At 31.3% G+C, this 22,242-nt stretch overlaps 1 protein-coding gene across 3 annotated transcripts in view; it reads right to left on the reverse strand.

The window, feature by feature from the left end:
• myo9ab (myosin IXAb) overlaps positions 1-22,242 on the reverse strand; it is a 116,257-nt gene that overhangs the window by 13,314 nt on the left and 80,701 nt on the right. For all 3 annotated transcript variants that reach the window (XM_058766327.1, XM_058766326.1, XM_058766328.1), the window contains 22 exons: positions 21,384-21,588; positions 20,155-20,268; positions 19,050-19,131; positions 18,843-18,935; positions 18,721-18,760; positions 17,674-17,796; positions 16,750-16,830; positions 16,562-16,672; positions 15,611-15,733; positions 15,371-15,520; positions 14,169-14,461; positions 12,305-13,096; positions 11,190-11,271; positions 9,693-9,854; positions 7,923-8,023; positions 6,564-6,667; positions 5,089-5,309; positions 2,608-2,724; positions 2,314-2,502; positions 2,187-2,234; positions 1,968-2,079; positions 1,077-1,138 (listed from right to left, as the gene is read on the reverse strand). In XM_058766327.1, coding sequence (XP_058622310.1) covers positions 1,077-1,138; positions 1,968-2,079; positions 2,187-2,234; positions 2,314-2,502; positions 2,608-2,724; positions 5,089-5,309; positions 6,564-6,667; positions 7,923-8,023; positions 9,693-9,854; positions 11,190-11,271; positions 12,305-13,096; positions 14,169-14,461; positions 15,371-15,520; positions 15,611-15,733; positions 16,562-16,672; positions 16,750-16,830; positions 17,674-17,796; positions 18,721-18,760; positions 18,843-18,935; positions 19,050-19,131; positions 20,155-20,268; positions 21,384-21,588 — 3,405 coding nt within the window. The remainder of the gene's footprint in view (positions 1-1,076; positions 1,139-1,967; positions 2,080-2,186; positions 2,235-2,313; positions 2,503-2,607; positions 2,725-5,088; positions 5,310-6,563; positions 6,668-7,922; positions 8,024-9,692; positions 9,855-11,189; positions 11,272-12,304; positions 13,097-14,168; positions 14,462-15,370; positions 15,521-15,610; positions 15,734-16,561; positions 16,673-16,749; positions 16,831-17,673; positions 17,797-18,720; positions 18,761-18,842; positions 18,936-19,049; positions 19,132-20,154; positions 20,269-21,383; positions 21,589-22,242) is intronic.

Genomic DNA, 22,242 nt, shown 5'->3' on the forward strand with positions numbered 1-22,242 from the left:
GGACAAATGCATACCAACATACAGAACACCCTTCACAAACGCATAGTAACATCATAGCAACCACATAGCAACACCCTAGTAGTAACCACCCCAAATACCCTATCAACCGCATAGCAACACCCCAGCAATGACCCAGAACACCTGGACAACTGCATACCAACCATACAGAACACCCTCGCAACTGCATAGTAATCACATAGCAACATCCTAGTAGCAACCACCCAGAATACTCTAGTAACTGCATAGCAACGCCCTAGCAACTACCAGAACATGCTAGCAACAACCCAGAAAACCTGGACAAATGCATACCAACCATACAGAACACCCTTCACAGCCGCATAGTAACATCATAGCAACCACATAGCAACACCCTAGTAGTAACCACCCCAAATACCCTATCAACCGCATAGCAACACCCCAGCAATGACCCAGAACACCTGGACAACTGCATACCAACCATACAGAACACCCTCGCAACTGCATAGTAACATCATAGTAACCACATAGCAACATCCTAGTAGCAACCACCCAGAATACTCTAGTAACTGCATAGCAACGCCCTAGCAACTACCAGAACATGCTAGCAACAACCCAGAAAACCTGGACAAATGCATACCAACCATACAGAACACCCTTCACAGCCGCATAGTAACATCATAGCAACCACATAGCAGCAACCTAATACCAACCATTCTAAATACCCCAGCAACCGCATAACAACACCCTAGAAACCACCCAGATTACCCTAGAAAATGCATAGCAACGCCCTAGCAACCTGTCATTCAATCTATCAATCTATGTATCTAATAGACTGTACAGCCTTCATAACCATCGCTACTTCAAGCTTTAAAATGACTTCAAACAGAAAACCTTCAAACTTCAAGCTTTTAAATCTACTACAGGCTTTCTCAAGCCAACATCAGAGTTTGTCTTGACGAACCTTTTGACTGTAATGATGGTTTGAGGTACAAAGATTCTGTGATTTAAAGACGAGTCATATGCAACTGATGATCATTTGTCATATGAAAGAGAAAAAAACTCAGAGACACAGTAAGGGTATTTTAAGGCGTTCTTACCTTCTTACTGCATGTGGTGGTCATCCTCAGACAGCACTTCCTGTGACACGCATAGCGACAGACTGAAGAAAACCAGAAACAACAAGCACACGGTTAACGGCGGATCTGATTCCCACTTTCATCAACAGAAAAATGAGACGGAGACACCAGAGGCCATTATCGAACATGTCCAGATAAAGAACGGATGAATTTACAGGGAAAAAATCTGATTATGTGCTCTCAAGACTAGCAGACAGACACTTAGTGACTCGGATCAAAATACGGGAAAAGAGAAACTGATGGAGAAACTCCAGACTATGACTGAACTGAGTCAAAACCAGTATTATTCTAGTATTATTAATATGAAAGATTTTGTTAATATTTTGAATTGTACTTTAAAATGAATTAAAATGAAAAATATTTTCTGTTTTCATTTAAATTTTAGGTAGATTTAGTCATGTTTTGGTCATTTTTATTACTTAAAAAAAAAATTATATATTACATATATATACACACACACACATACACATAGTTTTTTAAATAAGTTTTAGTTTATTTAAATTGAGTTATTTTAGTACTTCAACTAACTTAACGAAAAATTTGAACTAGCTGAAACAAAAAATTAGGCAACTAGTTGAAATAAAATACATTTAATTTTATATATTTTATTTAGTTTATTTTATTTCAAGTAAAGAAAATTTATTTTTGTGCCAGAATTATTGCCATTAACTAAAACTAAAAATAACATTTTCTTTAAGCACACTTTAATGTATTTTGTGAGAATTAAAATACTGCTGTAAATAAGAGTGAAGGCATGAAAACACTCTTGTTTGAGTTCCATTTTTAACTATTAAAATATTAAGAGTTTAAATTTTCCATGCTGAAATATAAAAATGACAGAGCTGAACGCACGTTTGCAGACACACGCTTTGTCCATCATCCAGATGAGAGACGAACAGAACTCGCAGTAGGTCGGGATGCTGTACTGAGTGGATTTAAAGATGTGACCCATGTGCTCTTCCACCTGCAGAGGACAGCAGAGTGCTGAAGATGTTAATAGAGTTACCAAGAATTCATAAAGCCTTTTACACAAGAATATTGATCTAAATGGAGTTTAAAACAAGGACTGACGGTGTCCGATTCCTTTTTCCTCCTCTTCTTCCTCTCAGGTTTAGGAGCCTGAAAAACAAACACAAAGTCTCAGAAGTGTTTTGGAGGACGATGCTTGTTTATGGACCAAGAGAGAGAGATGCTTTACCTTACTGATGGTTCCATCCATTGGCTTGTATTCGGTCATGAACTCATCGAGGAAGACTTTGAAGGTGTTGACCCAGACTTTAACCGGTGACTCGCTCCAGTCTCTCTGCTCCAGACGCATGTTCTTCTCTAAGATGTGTTCGAACAGAGCGTAGAGATCTTTATAACGAATGCTCCTGCCATCATCCATCTGAAGGTGAGACAGATTCAAGGCGAGGTTTTGGAAGTGAGATATTGTTTTCAGGGTTGCTTTGAAGAACTGTATTTGAGAATTTGAGAAATTTGAGAAACTCACGGCCAGAGCAGTAGAGTACGAGTTGAAGATGTTGAGGCGAAACTCTTTTAGGGCCTTCTTGAAAACCACATCCACAGGTGTGTCCTTCTGACTGTCTTCAGCATCTAGATCGCTGATCTACGAAACGTCAGATAAGAGATGTTTAATATATTGGCTAATACGACGATTCTTCCAATTTCAAATTAGACCTCCATTAAACACATTTTACCGTGTGAATCATTTAGCAAAATTTTGCTTTCATGAAACAAGGGCAGAACAAACTTCTCTGTAAATTGTTTAAAAACCATACTTACATAATGTTTTTTTAACAACTGAATTGCGACAATTCTTACATAAATTGTGTAAAACCTTACTTGTGCAAACTGAAAGTGACACTTTTATGCAAGAAATAATTTACACGGATATAAAAAAAATGATTGCAAAAATTGTAGTCATACACCATTCTTGCGTAAATTTAATGTAACGGGTTACACAAGAATGGTTTTACGGACAAGTTTTTTTTTTAATATTCATACTTAAATTGTGCCGATAATATTAGTCACACATTTTATCATTCTTAAAAATTGTTGCGTTAAACTGTTATACTGTATAACTGTTTTGCAAAACCATTCTTGCGTAAATAGAATGTGTTAAACAAATGGTTTTATGAACAATTTGCAAAGATATTTGCTTGTAAAAATATTGTTACATCGATTATGGTGACAATACTAGTTGCACAAAACCATTCTTTCATTAAAAAATGTTGAGCAAAACCATTCTTACGTAAATTGATTGTCTCAGGTTAACGAACAACGGGTAAAGATATGTGTTTGTAAAAATATTCTTATGTAAATTATTGCAACAACACTAGTTGCACCAAACCATTCTTGTATAAACTTTTGTTAAAAGTTTTCTTATTTAAATTGTCACATAAAACAATTCTTATCAAAATTGTATATGGAAGATTATAGAAGATTACAGTGTGTAAACAATTCAGAAGTTTACAAAAGATTGGTTTTAAAAACAATTTATACAGATAATCATTCGTAAAATCATTCTTAAATTATATGGTGACAATTCTACAGTCTACCATTTTTAAGTAAATTATTAGGTAAAACTATTATTTCGTAAATTGTCACATACATAAAACCATTTTTATGTAAACGTAATGCAACAGTTTACTCAAGAATGGCTTTATGAACATTCTACAGTTGCGCAAAAACATTCTACATAATATTTGCGTAAAACTATTTTTATTTAAATTGTCACAAAAAACCCACATTTACCTATACTGAATGAAACCGTTTACACAAGAATGGCTTTGCGAAGAATTTACACAGAAATCAATTTCGCAAAACTATTAAGTAAATTGAAGTGACAATTATAGTCACGCAAAAACATTCTAACGTAAATTGTTGTGTAAAACTATTCTTTCGTAAGCAGTCAGATAAAACTATTCATATTTAAAATGAATGCGACAGTTTACAGAAGAATAGGTTTACGAATAATTTACACAGAAATTAGTGAAACTATTCTTAAATTATAGTGACAATTCTAAAGTTACACAAAAACATTGTAATACAACATTCTTATTTAAATTGTTGAATAAAAGTATTTTTTCAAAAAATGTCACATAAAATCATTCATATGTAAACTGAATGCGACAATTTACACAAGAATGGTTTTTATGAACAATTTACACAGAAATTAATTTGTAAAACCATTATAGTACATTTCCACAGCTGCACAAAAACATTCTATTGTGAATTGTTGTATAAAAATATTTTGTAAACGGAATGCAACAGTTAACGCTATAATGATTTACAAACAATTTAGCAGTAAATCTATCAAGTAAATTGTATTGACAATTCTACAGTTGCGCAAAAACATTCTAATATCAACTGTTGCGTAAAACTATTATTTTGAAAATTGTCACATAAAACTTGTAATACTTTACACAAAAATTAATTAGTAAAACTTAATTTTAGTGACAATTCTACAGTTGCGCAAAAACATTCTAATATCCACTGTTGCGTAAAACTATTATTTCGAAGACTGTCACATAAAAGTTCATACTTTACACAGAAATTCATTAGTAAAACTATCTTTAATTGTAGTAAGAATTCTACAGTTGCGCAAAAACATTCTACATGATATAAAATTGTTGCGTAAAACTATTCTTTCGAAAATTGTCACATAAAACTATTAATACTTTACACAGAAATTCTTTAGTAAAATTTAATTTTAGTGACAATTCTACAGCTGCACAAAAACATTCTAATGTCAACTGTTGCGTAAAACTATTTTTAATGTAAATTGCCACAAAAATTCCAACATTTATCTATACTGAATGCAACAGATTACACAAGAATGGTTTTATGAATAACTTGCACTAAGTTTCATGAATGAGGTAACTATACATTCTAGTCCGTTTCTGAACATGTTTGCATGACTAAACCTAAAGTCTTTGATATAAATGAATAAACGAGGAAATGCGCACACCTTCTTCATGAGGAAGTCGTTCATGCTGCGATAGTCTGCAGTGTTGGTGAGGATGTGCAGCGAGTCGTTCTGCCAGGCGGAAGATTCGAGAGACACGCTACTGATCTTCACACTGCGTCTCCTCTTCATCGACATCATGCCCATCATCGGCTCACGGTTCTCCTTGCTGTCGCGTCCGCACTCCGACAGTCCGGCCTGCTCAGGGCTTCCCGGAGGAGAGTCTGCGAGAGAGAAACCATAGTAGACAGGGCCAGTGTTGCCAACTAATTTTCAGGGGAAGTTACTAAAGGAAGGTTGATGTGTTGCTAAAAAATGCAAAATGACGTTGTGATGTCTCTGCGCAATGTCACTACATCAAATCTCAGCAAAAAATATATTTTATATGTTAATTTAGATTTGTTAGTAAATTAATATAAATGCATAATATAACATTAAAATGTAAATAATAGTGCTGTCAAACGATTAATCGTGATTAATCACATCCAAAATAAGTTTTTGTTTTTGTTTATTTATTATGTATGTATAAATACACATATACAGTATATATTTTGAAAATATTTACATTTATATTATTATATTTTATATTATATATAAATATATTTAATATATAAACATAGCATATTTTTCTTAAATATATACATGCATATATATATATATATACACACACAGTACACTCATATCTTACGTAAACAAAAACTTTTATTTTGAATGCGATTAATCGTTTGACAGCACTAGTAAATAAATATTTTTAAATACATTTAATTTTTTAAAACATACGCATTTTTGATTGATTAATTTAAGTTTTTTTATTAGCTAGTAAACAAGTAAAACTATACATTCAGAACAATTATACTTTTAAGCTGTGTATTACTAGTTAGTTAGTGTGCTACACTCTAAGAAAAGTCTGTAAAATTGGGCAAAATCTACTATGTTAATATTAAGGAATTTACTGTATTGATTTTTCCACATGTTTTTTACCTGAATTTTTAATTATGCATTGTATTTTGTGTTACAGGGTTACAACGGATAATGGATTATGTCCTGGAAAATTACTAGTACCTTTTTCAATTTTTCTAGATACTTTTCTTACAGTGTACTAACTGATCAACAAATCGCAAGTACAAGCTTCTAACAAAGTGTATCATAAATTAACAATTATTAAATTATTTATTATTATTAAACAATTGCAAATAGCAATTAATTCACGTGATGTGTGTCCTTCTAGGCATCTTTGGTTTCCTCTCTTTGTATAATTTAAATGGTAAATGTGTGCCTTTTTTATTATTTGAGTTACTTATCAAAAGTTGCTAAATGTTGCCAAATAAATTTTAAAAATAGCTAGATTTGTTGCTAGGTGCTTTTGGAAGAAATAGTTGCTAGGGTAGTCTGAAAAGTTGCTGAATTTAGCAAGAAAATTGCTAAGTTGGCAACACTGGATAGGGCTCATGTGGAAAAATGAGTGAAAATTCACACACCATTCCTCTTGTCGTTGAGCTCCGAGTCTGCGGCGCGCCCCCTGGTGGACATCTTTTTATCTCCATGTTTGCTCTTACTCCAGAACCGCATTTTGCCTCTGACCCTAAAAATGGATTAAAAGATTATATGTGACCCTGGACCACAAAACCAGTTATAAGGGGCAATTTTAAAAATTAAGATTTATACATCATCTGAATAAATAAGCCTCCCATTGATGTATGGTTTGTTAGGACAGGACGGCATTTTGCTGAGATACAATTATTTGAAAATCTGGAATCTGAGGGTGCAAAAAAATCAAAATATGGAGAAAATTGCCTTTAAAGTTGTCCAAATGAAGTTCTTAGCAATGCATATTACTAATCAAAAATGAAGTTTTGATATATTTACGGTAGGAAATTTACAAAATATCTCCATGGAACGTGATCTTTACTTAATATCCTAATGATTTTTGGCATAAAAGAAAAAATGGATGATTTTGACCCATGCAGTGTATTTTTGGCTATTGCTACAAATATTCCTGTGCTACTTATGCTGGGTTTTGTGCTCCAAGGTCACATATTTTCATGCACTAATGAATCATTTACAAAAAAACAAGGAACATGTAACATATACATTACAATAATTAAAGCAAATAGAATATGGCTGCAAGATATTCAAAAATCCGTCACTGCGATATTTGGTTTTCTGCAATATATATTGCAATATGAAAAATACAAGAAGAGATGGCATGAAAGGCTCTATTTGGAATAATTTATAATAATTTATTTAATTATATTAATTTTTATTTAATTATATTTTTATTTTTATTTATTTTATTTATTTTGGATTTAGGCCCAATCCCATTTCTACCCCTTACCCCTACACTTACCCCTCTGTTTGGCGCGAAGGGGTATGAGAATTATCTCAGCATAAACCGGCTACAGCGGCAACATGGCTGCCCGAGCGAACAAAAAGACATAAATGTAAGCTTTTTGTCATTAATAAAGATTTTAATGAAAAGTAATCATTACTGAGAGCACGATAGTGCCACAACATATTTTCATGTCATGCGCAATCTCCGATATGTGTGTGTGTGTATGTGTGTGTGTGTGTGTGTGTGTGTGTGTGTGTGTGTCAGTAAGCAGCGCATTAATATAGAAGGTAAGGCTCTAATGCACACCAGTATAGGTGTATTGTAGGAGCTAGACGACATATGATGAAGTGTAGCGGTATAGTAGTGGTGTCCCATTTCTTAGGGGAATATTTTCACCCCACACACTCTGTTTCAAGGGACAGGGGAAGAGGTATGGGCCTTAGTCTTAGTAAACTGCAGCCCTAAAATAGTCAGTTTTGTTTTCATCAGCTAGTAGAAGTCTGACCTGCTGTCGGTTTGCGAGATTGACTTCCGGAGCGAATCCATTTTCCCAAGGTCACCTGACGACATGGTCTTCTGGATCCTCTTCTGCTCTTTCTGAGACGACTTGAGATGGGAAACAAATCCAGAATCAGACGGTATGTAATGTTTAGTGATCATCAGACCAGATTGAACAGTTATCAGATCTGGTTTTGGTTTGATGAGTGTTTCACGTAAAGCTCTTTGAAGAAAAAACAACTAATGACACCAAACCCAAGTGAATGAGGGACAGTATGAGCAGAGAGTATTTAAGATAAGAGGAGGAGTCAGTAATGGAGAAATCCGTGTTAATGGTAGTCGCATGCATCTTGACTTGCAAACTCCATATTCATCAGCGGCTGCAGCTCAAGTTGTGAACAGAAAATGACCAGCATTCAACCTCAAACTCTTGAAAAGACGGGTTAATCGAGACACGGCAGCTTCATCCAGTCGGGGTTATTAGTCTTCTATTTGATTAGTCCAGCCTAGAAAAGTTGCCAGATTTGGTTATGGTCCACGGTCAGTCAAGAGGTGTTAGGAGGGATTTTGCACACTGACCAAACATTAAAAAGTTGGTTTTACACCAAATTCTGTCATCGTTTATCCACTCTTGAGTCGTTTCAAATCCCTTTGACTTTTTTCTTCCATCAGAAACTATTATAGTTTTATTTATATAAAATGTATATTTTTTTATATATAAATTATTTATATAATTTTGTCATGCCTTTTAATTTTTAGTGATTTTTTATTTACTTAAATATTTTATTTTATTAATATAAAAGTGTTTATTTTAAGTAACACTTTTGTTATTTTAATTATTATAATTTTTTTATTTTAATTTGAGTGATTTTACATGAAATTTTATTTCACGTTTTATATATTTAATTTGATCTCAATTAACGTTTATTTTAAGAAACAATTTTTTATTGTTTTAGTTAACTATAATAACCAGAGGTCCCACAGGTCTTTTATTTTTTTTTAAATACATTTTTATTTTTATAATTTTTCGTTTTCATTTAGATTTTAGCGATTTTGTTCAGTAAAATGATTTTTTCCTCCCACTATATATATATATATATATATATATATATATATATATATATATATATATATATATATATATATATATATATATATATATAATTTATTTTATTTATTATATTTTATTTGATCTCAATTACAATTTCTTTGAAGTAATAATTTTTTATTGTTTTATTTTTAATTACCTAAAAATACATTTGGGTCCTTAAAAGTATCTACATTTTATATATATATATATATATATATATATATATATATATATATATATATATATATATATATATATATAAATTAAAAATGGTTAAAAAGTGAAGTTTAGCATTTTATAAAGCTTTTTAGTCAAAGGTTTAGTCAAAACCTGTGTTATTAGAACTTTAAATTTGTTAAGATAATTTTACAGTTGTTTTACAGTGTTTTTTTAATGGTTTGGGGTGTTACCATAGACTTAAGGTCTTAAAGCTTTTAAATTTGATTTTAGATACCCTGAATAACCCACTGAACAACAAATGAGATGGTGTTTTGTTACATTACAGAAAATGATCTTCAAAATGAACGTCATACGGGTTTGGAGCGACACGAGGGCGATTTAATGACAGAATTCTACATTTTGGCTAAACTATTCTTTTTAAAAAATGCCTCTGGATGCTGTCATTGATCAGAATGCATCTTCTGCGGTCGGATGAGTGTGCAGAGCTGCGTTGGGGCTCAGTTTTACCGTCTGGGAGTCGCTGTGGGATTCTGGGAGCCGCAGGGTGCGAGAGAGGACGGCTCTGTCCTCATCTTCATCAGAGTCGAGCTCCGCGCTGCAGGCACGGCTCAGGAAATCAGAGCGCGTCCCGGCCATGCGCGCTTTCTTTTTATGAGCCGCTCTGATCACCTGATCGTTCACAGTGATGACGTCAAAACTACTGACAGACACGAGCTCCGGAGAGCGTCCAAACTCATCTCAGCTATATATGCATGCATGCAGTTTTATTTCATTCAACTGAGCTGAAAAAACCTTTCATGCTTAAAACAAATGATCAGAAAGAAATATAATATACATATTTATAATATAATATTTTAAAAATATCATTAAAATATTTAATATAGATATAACATTACAGAAATAATGTACAGTAATATAAAGTAATATAGATAATATTTTATAAAAAAAAAAAAACAGTGCATATAAAATATAAAAATGTAATAAATAAAAAACCATTATAATATAGTAATTAAAGTAGTATAGTTTTAAAGTATTAAAAATACTGGATTTATACTAAAAATGTTTTTGAAACATAACATTATAAATATATATATATATATATATATATATATATATATATATATATATATATATATATATATATATATATATATAAAATGTTTAGATATACAGAAATATGCATAACATAGTACAAATAAAATATAAAAGAGCAAATATAAAAATGTAATATAAATGAAAAATCATAGTATAGTAATTCAAGTAATATAGTTATTAAAGCATAACTATAATAACTACGCTAATTAGTAAAGTATTATATAATATTTAAATATACAATAATATAGATAACGAATATTATAAATAATAAATATATAATACAAACATTTTATATAAATAAAAATAAAATTATAGTATAGTAATTAAAATATATAATTATAGCAATTAAAGTATTATAAAATACTGTTTTACACAAACTATTTATTTTGATAAAATTGATATAATAGACAAACAGTAATATAGATAACATTTATAATAAATAAAAATATACATAAAAAAGAAATAAAAAATTATAGTACAGTAAGTATAACTATTACTATTAATTATAGTAATTAAAGTATTAGAAAAATGGCGTTTTACACTAAATTTTTTTTTTAATACATATACATATATATATATATATATATATATATATATATATATATATATATATATATATTTAGATATACAGTAATATAGATAAAATTTGTTATAAATAAAATATAAATGAATAAAATGTAAAAAATAAATAAATAATAGTATAGTAATTAAAGTATAGCTATAATAATAATACTAATTATAGTAATTATAGTAGTAAAAATACTGTTTTTATACTAAAAATTTTTTAAATAGTACAAAACTAAATTTATATACATTTTGTAAGAAAGTATTTCGAAATTGAAACAAAACAAAAAAAAAAAAAAGAAATGCTGCTGCAATTAAAATTTCTGAACATATAAAGTTCCTCACCTCTCTGTTTTTTAACGATCTGAATCCTGCCTCTCTTTGGATCGCCAGTGATCGTTCCTGATTCACCAGGTCTTTATCCGACCTAAAAAAACAAAGCAGACCGGATCGACCACATGCTCACAACCAAAAACACCTAAAAATGTCTGAAAGTCATTGCATCAGATGCTAAAGTGTGCACAAATGTGACCCATGCTGGCAAAACGAGTCGAAATGAGCTCATTTTCAAAAATGAGTTCTTTTTATTTTCATTATATCCAATAAACTTTTGTTCTCCATTAAAATACCTTCAAAATAATATATGACTTGTTGGAATCAGATAAAAAAAATGACTGAGCAAAAGCCGTTTGAAGGCGATTTTTTAGAAAAATAGAGTTAAAGGTTCCAAATCAAAATCAGCAACGTTGCATATTTTCCTCCAATTCTTTTCTTAATAATAATTACTATATTATTAATCAAAATATAGCTATTTTTTATTTTATCTTTGTTAATAAAAATAAGAACAAAGATGCAAATAAACAGTAGTTTAATCAAGAGCAGTGAAGATTCTGTCTTTTCTTTTAATGTTTGATTAACATTGACACAGATCTATATTAAGACCTGCTGTAATGCATGGATCTAATATAATGTTGCACATCAGAATTTCCCCGAGCTATTAACTAAACGTCAGTGTAAGACATAACAGATTATGTTTGTGTAAATCTCGCCAAGGCATACTTCGCAATAATGTACTTTATCGGGAGATCACGTTTACACACTGCCTCCGAAACTTTCATCCGTCATAAAAAAATTCGTTTTTTATTCATTATATAATTTAAAAAACACCTTGCTACGTACTGTGTTAAACTAACTGAGACTCGTTATAGCACTTGCATATTTTGATTGCTTCCATTGTCCTCATTTGTAACTTGCTTGTTTGATTTGGGGTTTGTTTTCAAATTTCATTTTAGTTATATTTCAATTTCCCAAAGAAACGTGCAGCAATAGCCTAATAAAAGGACGCCTTCTCGTTTACTGTATAATGTCTTCAATCTCAATTTGTTGAAGAAAATCGAATCGTGAAATCAATATCGTGAGTTGAGTGAATCGTTACATCCCTGATCTTGACGTGAACTCACTTGGAGAAGGTCAGTCGGCTGCGTTTGGGAGAGAAGGCTTTCTCCTTCATACTGATGCTGATGCTCTGGGAAACAAACTTCTTCTGAACCTCCTTCTTGGGCTCTGAAGCCGCTTCTTGAACCGAGTCCCTCGAGTCCAGCTGGAGGGGTTTGGAAGACGACGGCGTGATGGTTTGAGGCTCAGGATGATCTGGAGAAGACAATCCATTCGATCTATCGTCGGTTTCTCTGTGAATCTCCTCAGTGTCCATCGTCTCGAGTTTCTGCAGAGCTTCCAGGCTGCTTTGGTCCACAGGGTTCTCCTTCTGCATGCGGATTATGACCACAACCGACTCCTTCTTCTCCCGAGCTTGCCTGACCGGGCTGCTGTCCTCATCTGCGATGTAGAAGTGAGGTTTGAAGGACGCCAGACTGCTCTGGTTCTCCTCCATCGGCTCGGGTTCGGACGCCGCCGGTTCCTCGTCGGGAAAGCCGAGGATCTCGAAGCTTTCTTGGCTATCCGAGGGAAGATGTCTGGAGAGCGGGTTCTGAGCGTCGTCCACTGAACCGGAGCGCACTTTGAGCAGCTCTAAACTGAAGCTGGCTTGCTGGAGCTCCCGCTGCCTCCTGCTTTCGCGCTTGGAGCGGCTCTTCAGCGTGCTGTCGTCTACGCTTTTGGGAGGTTCGGCGGATTGAGTTTCTTGTTTCTCCTCTTGGACTTCGGTTGGGTTTTGTTGGGCGTGTAAACTTTTGCTCACAGTGTTTTCACAGAGGCTTTTCTCTCCATGTCGCTGCTCTCGAAGAATGCGGCACCTTGGGAAAATACAACATACATTCATGACACTTTCATCCAATAAGGACATAAACTAGATGTTCGATAATTTAAGTAAATTTATTTTTATTAATTAATTAATTTTTATTTTATTTTATTTTTCTCCTTTTTCTTCTTGCCTATTTAGATGTTTATTTGTATACTTATTAGTGCTGCCAAACGATTAAAATAATCGCAAATAATCACATCCAAAATAAAAGTTTGTTTGCATAATATACAGTATGTGTGTGTTCTGTGTATATTTAAGTTCTGTAAATATTTATTTATTTTATTCTATTATTTTTATTTTATTTTTCTCCTTTTTCTTCTTGCCTATTTAGATGTTTATTGGTATGCTTATTATATATGTAGAAATTATTTACATGTATTTACATGTCTATATTTATATTCATATAATTTATATTCTAAATAAAATATATTTAGTTTTGTAAAAAAAAAAAATCTGAAATATATAAATGCATGTGTGTGTATTTATATATACATAATAAATATACACCGTACACACACATATATTTTGTAAACAAACTTCTATTTTGGATGCGCTTAATCGCTTGACAGCACTAATGCTATATATATATATATATATATATATATAAAATAACCATTTTTAAAAAAGAAATTAAAATATTTTAAAAATTCATTACATATATAATCTACATTTAAAAAAAAACAATTGACTAATAGCTAATAAATTGTAAATTTATCATAATTGATTCATTAACACCCCTTATTATAAATTTTATAAAAAATAAATAAATAAATAAAAGTCTAACAATTATAATAATCTAACCCATTAAAAAATATATAAAATATATATAATTTTTTAAAAGGAAATAAATATATTTCAAATCTGAAAAAAAAAGACTCCAATTCATCCTACACCTATGAGAGACATCTCTCTAGATTAATCCATTTAATAATCACAAGCAAAAATGTATTCAAGGTTAGGTTCAAGTTCACAGGTTCGATTCCCAGGGAAAGCATGAACTGACACAAATGTGTCCCTTCAAGGCAGTGCAATCTCTTTGAAAGGCCCTGTGAGCGTGTACTGACCTGAGGCGCTCGCGCTGCCCCCTGCAGGCGGCCTGGAGCGTGACGGCGGCGCGGCGCTGCTGCAGGAATCTGCGTCTCTGTCTGAGGCTCCTCCAGGCGGCCTGTATGAGGCGCGCGGCCGAGTGTTGCGTCTGCAGGACTCTCCTCCAGCACGCCTGGATGATCAGCGCCGCTCTCCTCCGCCGCAGGAACAGCCGGCGCTCTCTGAAGCCTCTCCAGGCCGCCTGCAGATGCAGCGCCGCCCCCTGCTGGAGCTCCGCGTCAGCACGAGTCAGACAGGCCCTCCACCAGCACTGAAACACACACAACACTGATTACTGTGCTGTACACACTGCATACTGCACACTAGTTACTATGTGATTGGTAAGTTATGGCGTCTGTTTCAGGATAACGTCCTGGCTGACTCTAAAGACAGTTAAGCTGAGAACCTCCCCTTTACTTTTTATTTACCTTTTCATTATTAATTTTATTTTTATTTTTTAATTGGTATTTGTGTTATTATGTATTGTTATTTACTTTAGTGTATATTTAAAATTTGTTCTAATTATTTTGTTATTTTGTTCTAATTTTAATTTATTGCCCAGTAGTATATTTGACTGATTTATTGTATGTTTTTAATTCTGCATTTTCGTTATTGTGAATTATTTTGTTCAAATTTTATTTTACTACTTTATTTATTTATTTTTAATTATATATTTTTATAAATAATTATTGCACACATTTTACAGGATGTACATATTTTTAACTTAATATGGGTATTTTTAAATGCACATATTTGTATTTATTTTTTGTATTTTGTATCATATATAATAATTTAATTTATAACAATTTAAATAACCATATACAATAATATATAATTATTATTATTTATTGTTAAATACTTTAGATATATTCTTAAATTAATATAATTATTTAATAATCGTTTTATAAACATACTTTTTTAAAACTTTAGTGTACTTATGCCACCATTTAATATAATCAATAAGCCAATCACGGTTGTGCGTCACAGTGACGTGATCATGTTTATTTTTTTGTTGTTTTATTTTATTTTAAAAAAAAATGTTGTAGTAAAATCTCAGTGATGCACATCCTCCCATGGACAATTTTCAATTTATACCACATTAATAATATTAATAAAAACCACATCAAATAAAGCTGCTGAGACAAACGCAGGTAAAATGAGACTCGAGTGCAGTGTGTACCTGTATGAGTCGAGCGGCTCGTCTCTGTCTGCAGAAGCGTCTCCTCTCCTGCTGCGTCCTGAAGCTCCTCTGCAGACACACGATCCTCCTCAGAACCTCCTGATGAAGCTGCTCCTGCAGACGCTGCCGCAGACGCTCCCGCAGGAACACCTGACACACACACAGCGCTCAGCATCACGGGACACGTGTGTGTGTGTGTGTGTGTGTGTGTGTGTGTGTGTGTGTCTGTGTTGATGTTACCGTGCTTCTGCCCACTTGATGTCCGTTGGGCTCGAGGTCGACGCTCTGCAGGAACTGTCTGATTCCCGTCTGAGAGGCGTGAAAGCCCGCGGGTAGCAGCACACGGAAATGAAGGGCAAAATCCTGAAGACACACACCAGGAAATCAGGAAAGTGGCTCATGTGTGAGTGTTTCCTATTAAATCAGTTTTTTTATTTATTTCTTTTTATTTATTTATCTGAATTCATTTTTTTTATTTCACTTTATTTTAATTTTATTTTTTACTTATTCTTGTTAAATTTTAGTAATCAAAAACTATTATTTTAAATCATAAAAATACACAATTTAGCAACAATTTACTGAACATTTTACAAAAATTATATTTTTATGAAATCAGTTCTATCCCCCCCCCCTCCAATTCTTTATTTACTACTTTTTAATTTTTCTGAATTAATTAATTTTATTTATTTATTTTTACTTCTTCTTAAGTTAAATTTTAGTAATCAAAAACCATGTCTAATTAATTTAAATCATAAAAATACACAATTTAACAACAATTTACTGAAGGTTTTACAAAAATTTTATTTTTAGGGCCCTATTAACTATGTAAAAAAAAAAAAAAAGAGTTAAATTTTTCTGTAAAAAAAAAAAAAAATTCCCCAATTAATTTTTTGGGAGGATTCTGTTTTAATTAAATTTTAGTAATCAAAAAGCATGTCTAATTAACTGAAATCATGAAACTTTCACAATTTAATATATTATTACAATTTTTACAATAAAAAGGCCCTATGATTGATTGATACATTTTTCAGCAATTTCATTGTCTGTTTTAATTTGACAACAATTTGGTTTGTATATATTTTATATAACTTTATACAAGTTTATTATTATCCAAAAGGTAATCATTAGTTTATTTGAAGTAGTTTTACCTGTAGTATTATAGTTATTCTTGTATTGAGAAGTGTTTGTCACCTGGAAGCTGTATTTGACGCTGTATCCGGAGCGGCGGATCCTGACCGTCTCCAGCATGCCGGTGTAGCGTAACTGTCTCAACACCAGCGCGTCGCTGAAACGCAGAGGAAGCTACGAAAGAAAGACGTGAATCAAACCGACCGTCTAAATCCAGTGACGCAGTAACAGAAACGTGACTCATTACGTACCTTTTCCGCATTAGAGCGGATGCATTTCACAAAGTACGGCTCCGACTGTCCCAGAGTCTCCATCAGCTTATTCAGAGACACCTGCATCACACACACAGGACAGGATTTCAGCGCTCCTTTAAAATATTTACATATGTTATGCATTTTGTAAAAAGTACTGTAAAAAGTCATTTTTGCATTTATAAAATGTATATAATTTTTTAACAATTATTGTATACATTTCAAAAGAATTAATTTTTAAATAATTAATTTATATATTTTTATACAGTATATTTGTTTTAAAATATAGGTATTGTTTTATTCCACACATTTTTAAAACGCATATTTTTAAAAACAATTACTGTATACATTTCAAAATAATATATTTTAAATAATAATATTTTAGATCAACTTATATATTAAAATGTATATTATTTATATTTCATACATTATGAAAGTTAAGCAGATTTTTAATTATATCTTTTAAAGAAGTGTTGAATACATTTCAAAAGAATGTATATTGTCTTAAATAATTTATATACTTTTCAAACTATATAATTTTCATAAATTAAAAAAAAAAGTATTTTGAAAATAACTGATGTATTTTTCCAATGCATAATATTTTTTAAACAATTATTGTTCGCATTTCAAAAAGGTATATACTTTTTATATATTTTTAATGAATTTATATATTTTTAAAAATGCATGTTTTTATATTATATTTCATACAGTAATTCTTTACATATATTTTTAAAATGTAAATAACTTTTAAACAATTACTGTATATATTTAAAACAATTTATTACATTTTAATCATTGTGAAAGAACATTTTGAAAGAATAAATTTTTTTTGAATGTACATGTTTTATATTTGACATTACAAGTGTTAATATTTTTAAACAGCTGATGTATTTTTAGCGTCAGAGACACTTGTGTTTTGCTCACGTTGAACTGCGCGCTGATGCTGGGCGGTTTCTTCTTCTTGTGCAGATGCAGCAGTGATTTGGTGATTCGGTCGTGGAGCGTCAGGCAGCTCAGATACTTCAGCGATTTCACATCCAGCAGGTGCTGCAGACACACATTTCAGCTCAAACACTGGCATGCTGCGTCAACATTGACAATCTTACATCATAATGCCATTCTTTTATAAATGTATAAAACATATATACATTTCAATAATTATTTAAGTTATAAATTGTTAAAGTTATACATTTTTAAAATAACTAGTATACATTTTAAAGTGATTACACATCACATTTTTAAAAAGCATATTTTTTAAAAACAATTATTGCATTCATTTCAAAAGAATATATATTTTAAATAATTTGTATATTTTTTAAAATGTATATACTTTATTTTAATTGTTATTTTTTGCATTTCAAAATAATATTTCACTTAATATATGTTAAATGTATATATATTATTTAAGTTATTTTTGTATACATTTCTAAATAATATTTTTAATTCGTTTATAAAATGCATAAATGTATAATTTATATACTTTTAAAATAATCTGTATTCATTTTAAAATGATTACACAAGTCACATTTTTAAAAAGCATGTAAATTTTAAACACCTATTGCATACATCGCATGTATACATTTTAAATAATATATATATATATTTTTTTTTTGGTAACACTTTATTTTAAGGTGTCCTTGTTACACATTACATGTACTTACTATTATAATTACTATAAAATATGCATAATTACATGCAAGTAACCCTATCCAAACCCTAACGATATAGTAAGTCCATGTAGTTAATTAATATTACTCCGTACATAAATGTATAATTACACTGAAACAAGGACACCTTAAAATAAAGTGTAACCTTTTATTTTTCAAACATTTTTAAAAATATATAAATTACATATTTTTAGAGAAAGTTGCACTTTTTTAAAATATATATTTAAAAAAAAAAAATATTGCATAGTTGTGTTAAGATGCTAAAGACGCCGAATTAAAATGCATGTGTGTCACTGTCGTTTACCTTCGGGAGGCTGGGCTTGGTCTTGTAGTTCTTGTTTCTCCTTCAGAAACAGAGAAAGTTTGAGACAGAATGAGACAGAGTCAGAATCAGAGCTGAATTGTGCGGCTGGTGTTCAGACTCACATCAGGATGCCTTGCGCTCGCTCCAGCAGCTTATTATTCACCGAGTTCACGAAGATCCCCTCCTCCTCGTGAGACGAGACGCGCTCGCTCCTCCTGAGACAGACGAGAGACACGCATGCAACACATCAAACATCAGCAGAACATCTGCTTTTGTGTGTTATGCTTGGACCGGGGTTTGTGAGGGAACTGCAGGAAATGTTTGAGTACCTGCTCATTTTCTCTCGGAGCGTGTTTGTTCCCTGCAGGTCTGATAGAGGAGTGCGTGGGCTCCTCCGGCTGATGCACGAATCTGACAGACAGAGAGAAATATAATCAACTGATAAAAATAATCATTCAAAATAAATATTTCATATAAACCAGTCACACATGATCGAGTTACTGTCATGAGACCAAATTAAAGCCTGTTTAGACAAATATCCTGGAAATCGAACAATAACCTCATAATTAATACCATTAACAGAACGATAACAAAAACACTTTATGGTGTCAGATCATTCTGATGATCATTTTGTCATTTTTATTGTTGGAGATTCATTTGCTGTGTGATGTGCTGTGTTATATTTTGTGTTTTAATGTTTAAATTTATCATTTAGTATTTTTGGGGGTAATTTCTATTTATTTATTTTATATTTTCCGTTTTCATTATAATGTCAAAGTTTTAGCCATTTTGTTGTGTTTTTGTATTTTATTATTATTATTTTAATTTTTATATTTTCTGTTTTCATTATAACATCAGTTTAAGTTTGAGTAATTTTGTTGTTTTCGATCATTTTCATTATTTAAATTTTTTATTTTTACATTTTTTATATTTTACATTTTAATGTTAGCTAATGTTTTAGTCTTTTTTTATAGATAATTTATTAAAATATTTATAAGACATTATTTTGATAAATACACTGACAAATTAATATTTACTGAATTTATTATTATTACTGAGCATTATATTTTTTTCATGCTGTAGTTTCATGAAGTTATTAAGCTACATTACAGTGACTTTACCATTTTTTGTTTTTTAACATTGTGGTAAAATTTTAGTTTGCCTGCATGTAATCGACATCAGAGAACCGTGAACGCATTATTAAAAATTTTAAATAATAACTTAAAATTTCAGTGGGACAATAAAGTTTGGGAAATATCTTTTATTTCAGTTTTAGTTTTAGTTATTTTAGAACATCAAGTTAAATCAAGTTTTTTCTTCAATTAATATTTATTTTATTTCAAGTAACAAAAATGGTTTTGGTTTTAGTAAACCTTAATAACACTGTTTTGGATGACTGTAGATCTGCTGAAGTGTGTTTTTTTGTCATCTTACTGTATTTGTCATCTTTGCATCGCTGCAGGATCTCAAGGCTCCGCTGGTGAACAGGATGATGCAGAAAACTGAAGCTGTCCACACTTTTCTGATTCTGAACCGGACCATCAGAGCCTGGAGAGAGAGAGAGAGAGAGAGAGAGAGAGGGAGAGAGACATAGAGAGAGAAGAGTGTGAGTAAGCAAACGCAGTGAAGCGCGAGCGTCAGCCGTGAATGTGTCGCTCATGAATGTTTTAGTGTCGTCTGCAGTTGTTGTTCTCGCTGGTCGAGTGATTCTGCAACAACAAACACTTTAATAAAACAACAAAGCACATATTCACAAACGCATGTGATAAACTATCTGAGTCTGCGAACATCTGATGACAACTCCACAAACCAGCAACATATAATATGCTATAGAAATAGCCGAGTGATTATTTATATTTTAAAATGCTTACTTGTATATTATAAATGAATAAGGTACATGAAAATGTTTATGTATATTTTCATGTTTATTTTAGAAAATAAATAATAAACAGTAAATACCTGTGGTTATATTTTATTGTATATATAAAAAGCAAGCATAAAAGTATTTATAAATGTATATAAAATGAACACGGAAACTGCCACAAATAATGTAAAAAATAATAATAAATGTAAACATTACAATACAGTATGTATTTAAAATATATATATATATATATATATATATATATATATATATAAAAATTAAGAAAATTGTATATTAATGTTTGTGTGTAAATGTACTTTTTAAATGTTACATTATGCACTGAATTTCATTTAAATGTTTAATTTTTTATTATAAATGTTTAGATACATTATTATTTTTTATTATTTGTAATAATTAATCATTTACAATTTATATAATTGTACTATTTATAAAAATATTATTATTATTATTATTATTAATAATAATAATCTATTTTAATTGACATTGTTTGCAAACAACAACAACAAAAACATAAAATCACATTTAATTTAAAACTAAACATTGTGAATGAAATCACAGGGATGCTAACTGTGTCAGCATCTAAAACGCATTATTTCCAGTCTGCTGTGCTTCTGTCTTCATAGATGCATATTTTAACGTTACGAGAGCGTTTGCATCGTCTCTGTGGTGATAAATAATAGAGAAGTGTTGCATCATGGGTAGTTAATTCTTGCACATGTGATTGTGAGAGTCTCACAGCTGCATGACAGGATCTGTTTGTAATGACATTGTTTCTCACCGCTCGTGGTCGTCGTCTTCTCCTTGTGCCGTTTCCCGGCCTCTCTGAAGGCGACGAGCGCTCGGAAATAGGCGCGGATCACGGCCCAGCGGAAGGTGGCCACCGGATCGATTCCCATCAGGCCGCAGATGAATGCGTTTCGGCTGCTCTTCAGCAGAGCCACGATATCCGGACGCATGTGATCCGTGTTCTTCTCCCTGAAATCCTGCACACAACCCACATGTCACAGATAACACATGCATACATGCATTGTGTATATATACAGTAAAAGTAGTATGCTATTTCAAACCAGGGTTAGCTTTTTGTCACTTGAAATGAAATGAAATGAAATATAAGAACCTAAAGTATTTTATTTCAGTTAGTTGACTAGGTAGTTGCCACATTTGTCTTTTTCATTTTGTTTAACTTGTACTAAAATAAACTAAAACTGAAATAAAAATGAATAAAATGATATAGACATTGATCAAAAAATACAGCATTACTAAAACTTTAATTAGAGTTAAAATGAAAACAGAAAATATAAAAATAAAATCTAATTCATAATATTAACAAAAACTATAATAGTATTTCACTAAAATAACACTATTTCAAACTAAGCAACATTTATTTAACTTGATGTGATAAAATCACTAAAACTGAAATAAAAATGAATAATAAACATAATAAAATATTGCAATAATACAACAATAAAATAAAACAAAAATAAATATACTGAAAAACAAAAATACTAGTAAAACTTACAAAACCTCACGACAAAATAACTAAAACTTCAGATAAAATTAAAACAGAAAATCTAAAAAGTAAAACTAATTAAATATAATTGAATATATATATAAAACTGCAATAGTATCTCAAGGAT

The sequence above is a fragment of the Onychostoma macrolepis genome, chromosome 25 (genome assembly GCF_012432095.1).
Source record: "Onychostoma macrolepis isolate SWU-2019 chromosome 25, ASM1243209v1, whole genome shotgun sequence".
Taxonomy (NCBI): Eukaryota; Metazoa; Chordata; class Actinopteri; order Cypriniformes; family Cyprinidae; genus Onychostoma; species Onychostoma macrolepis.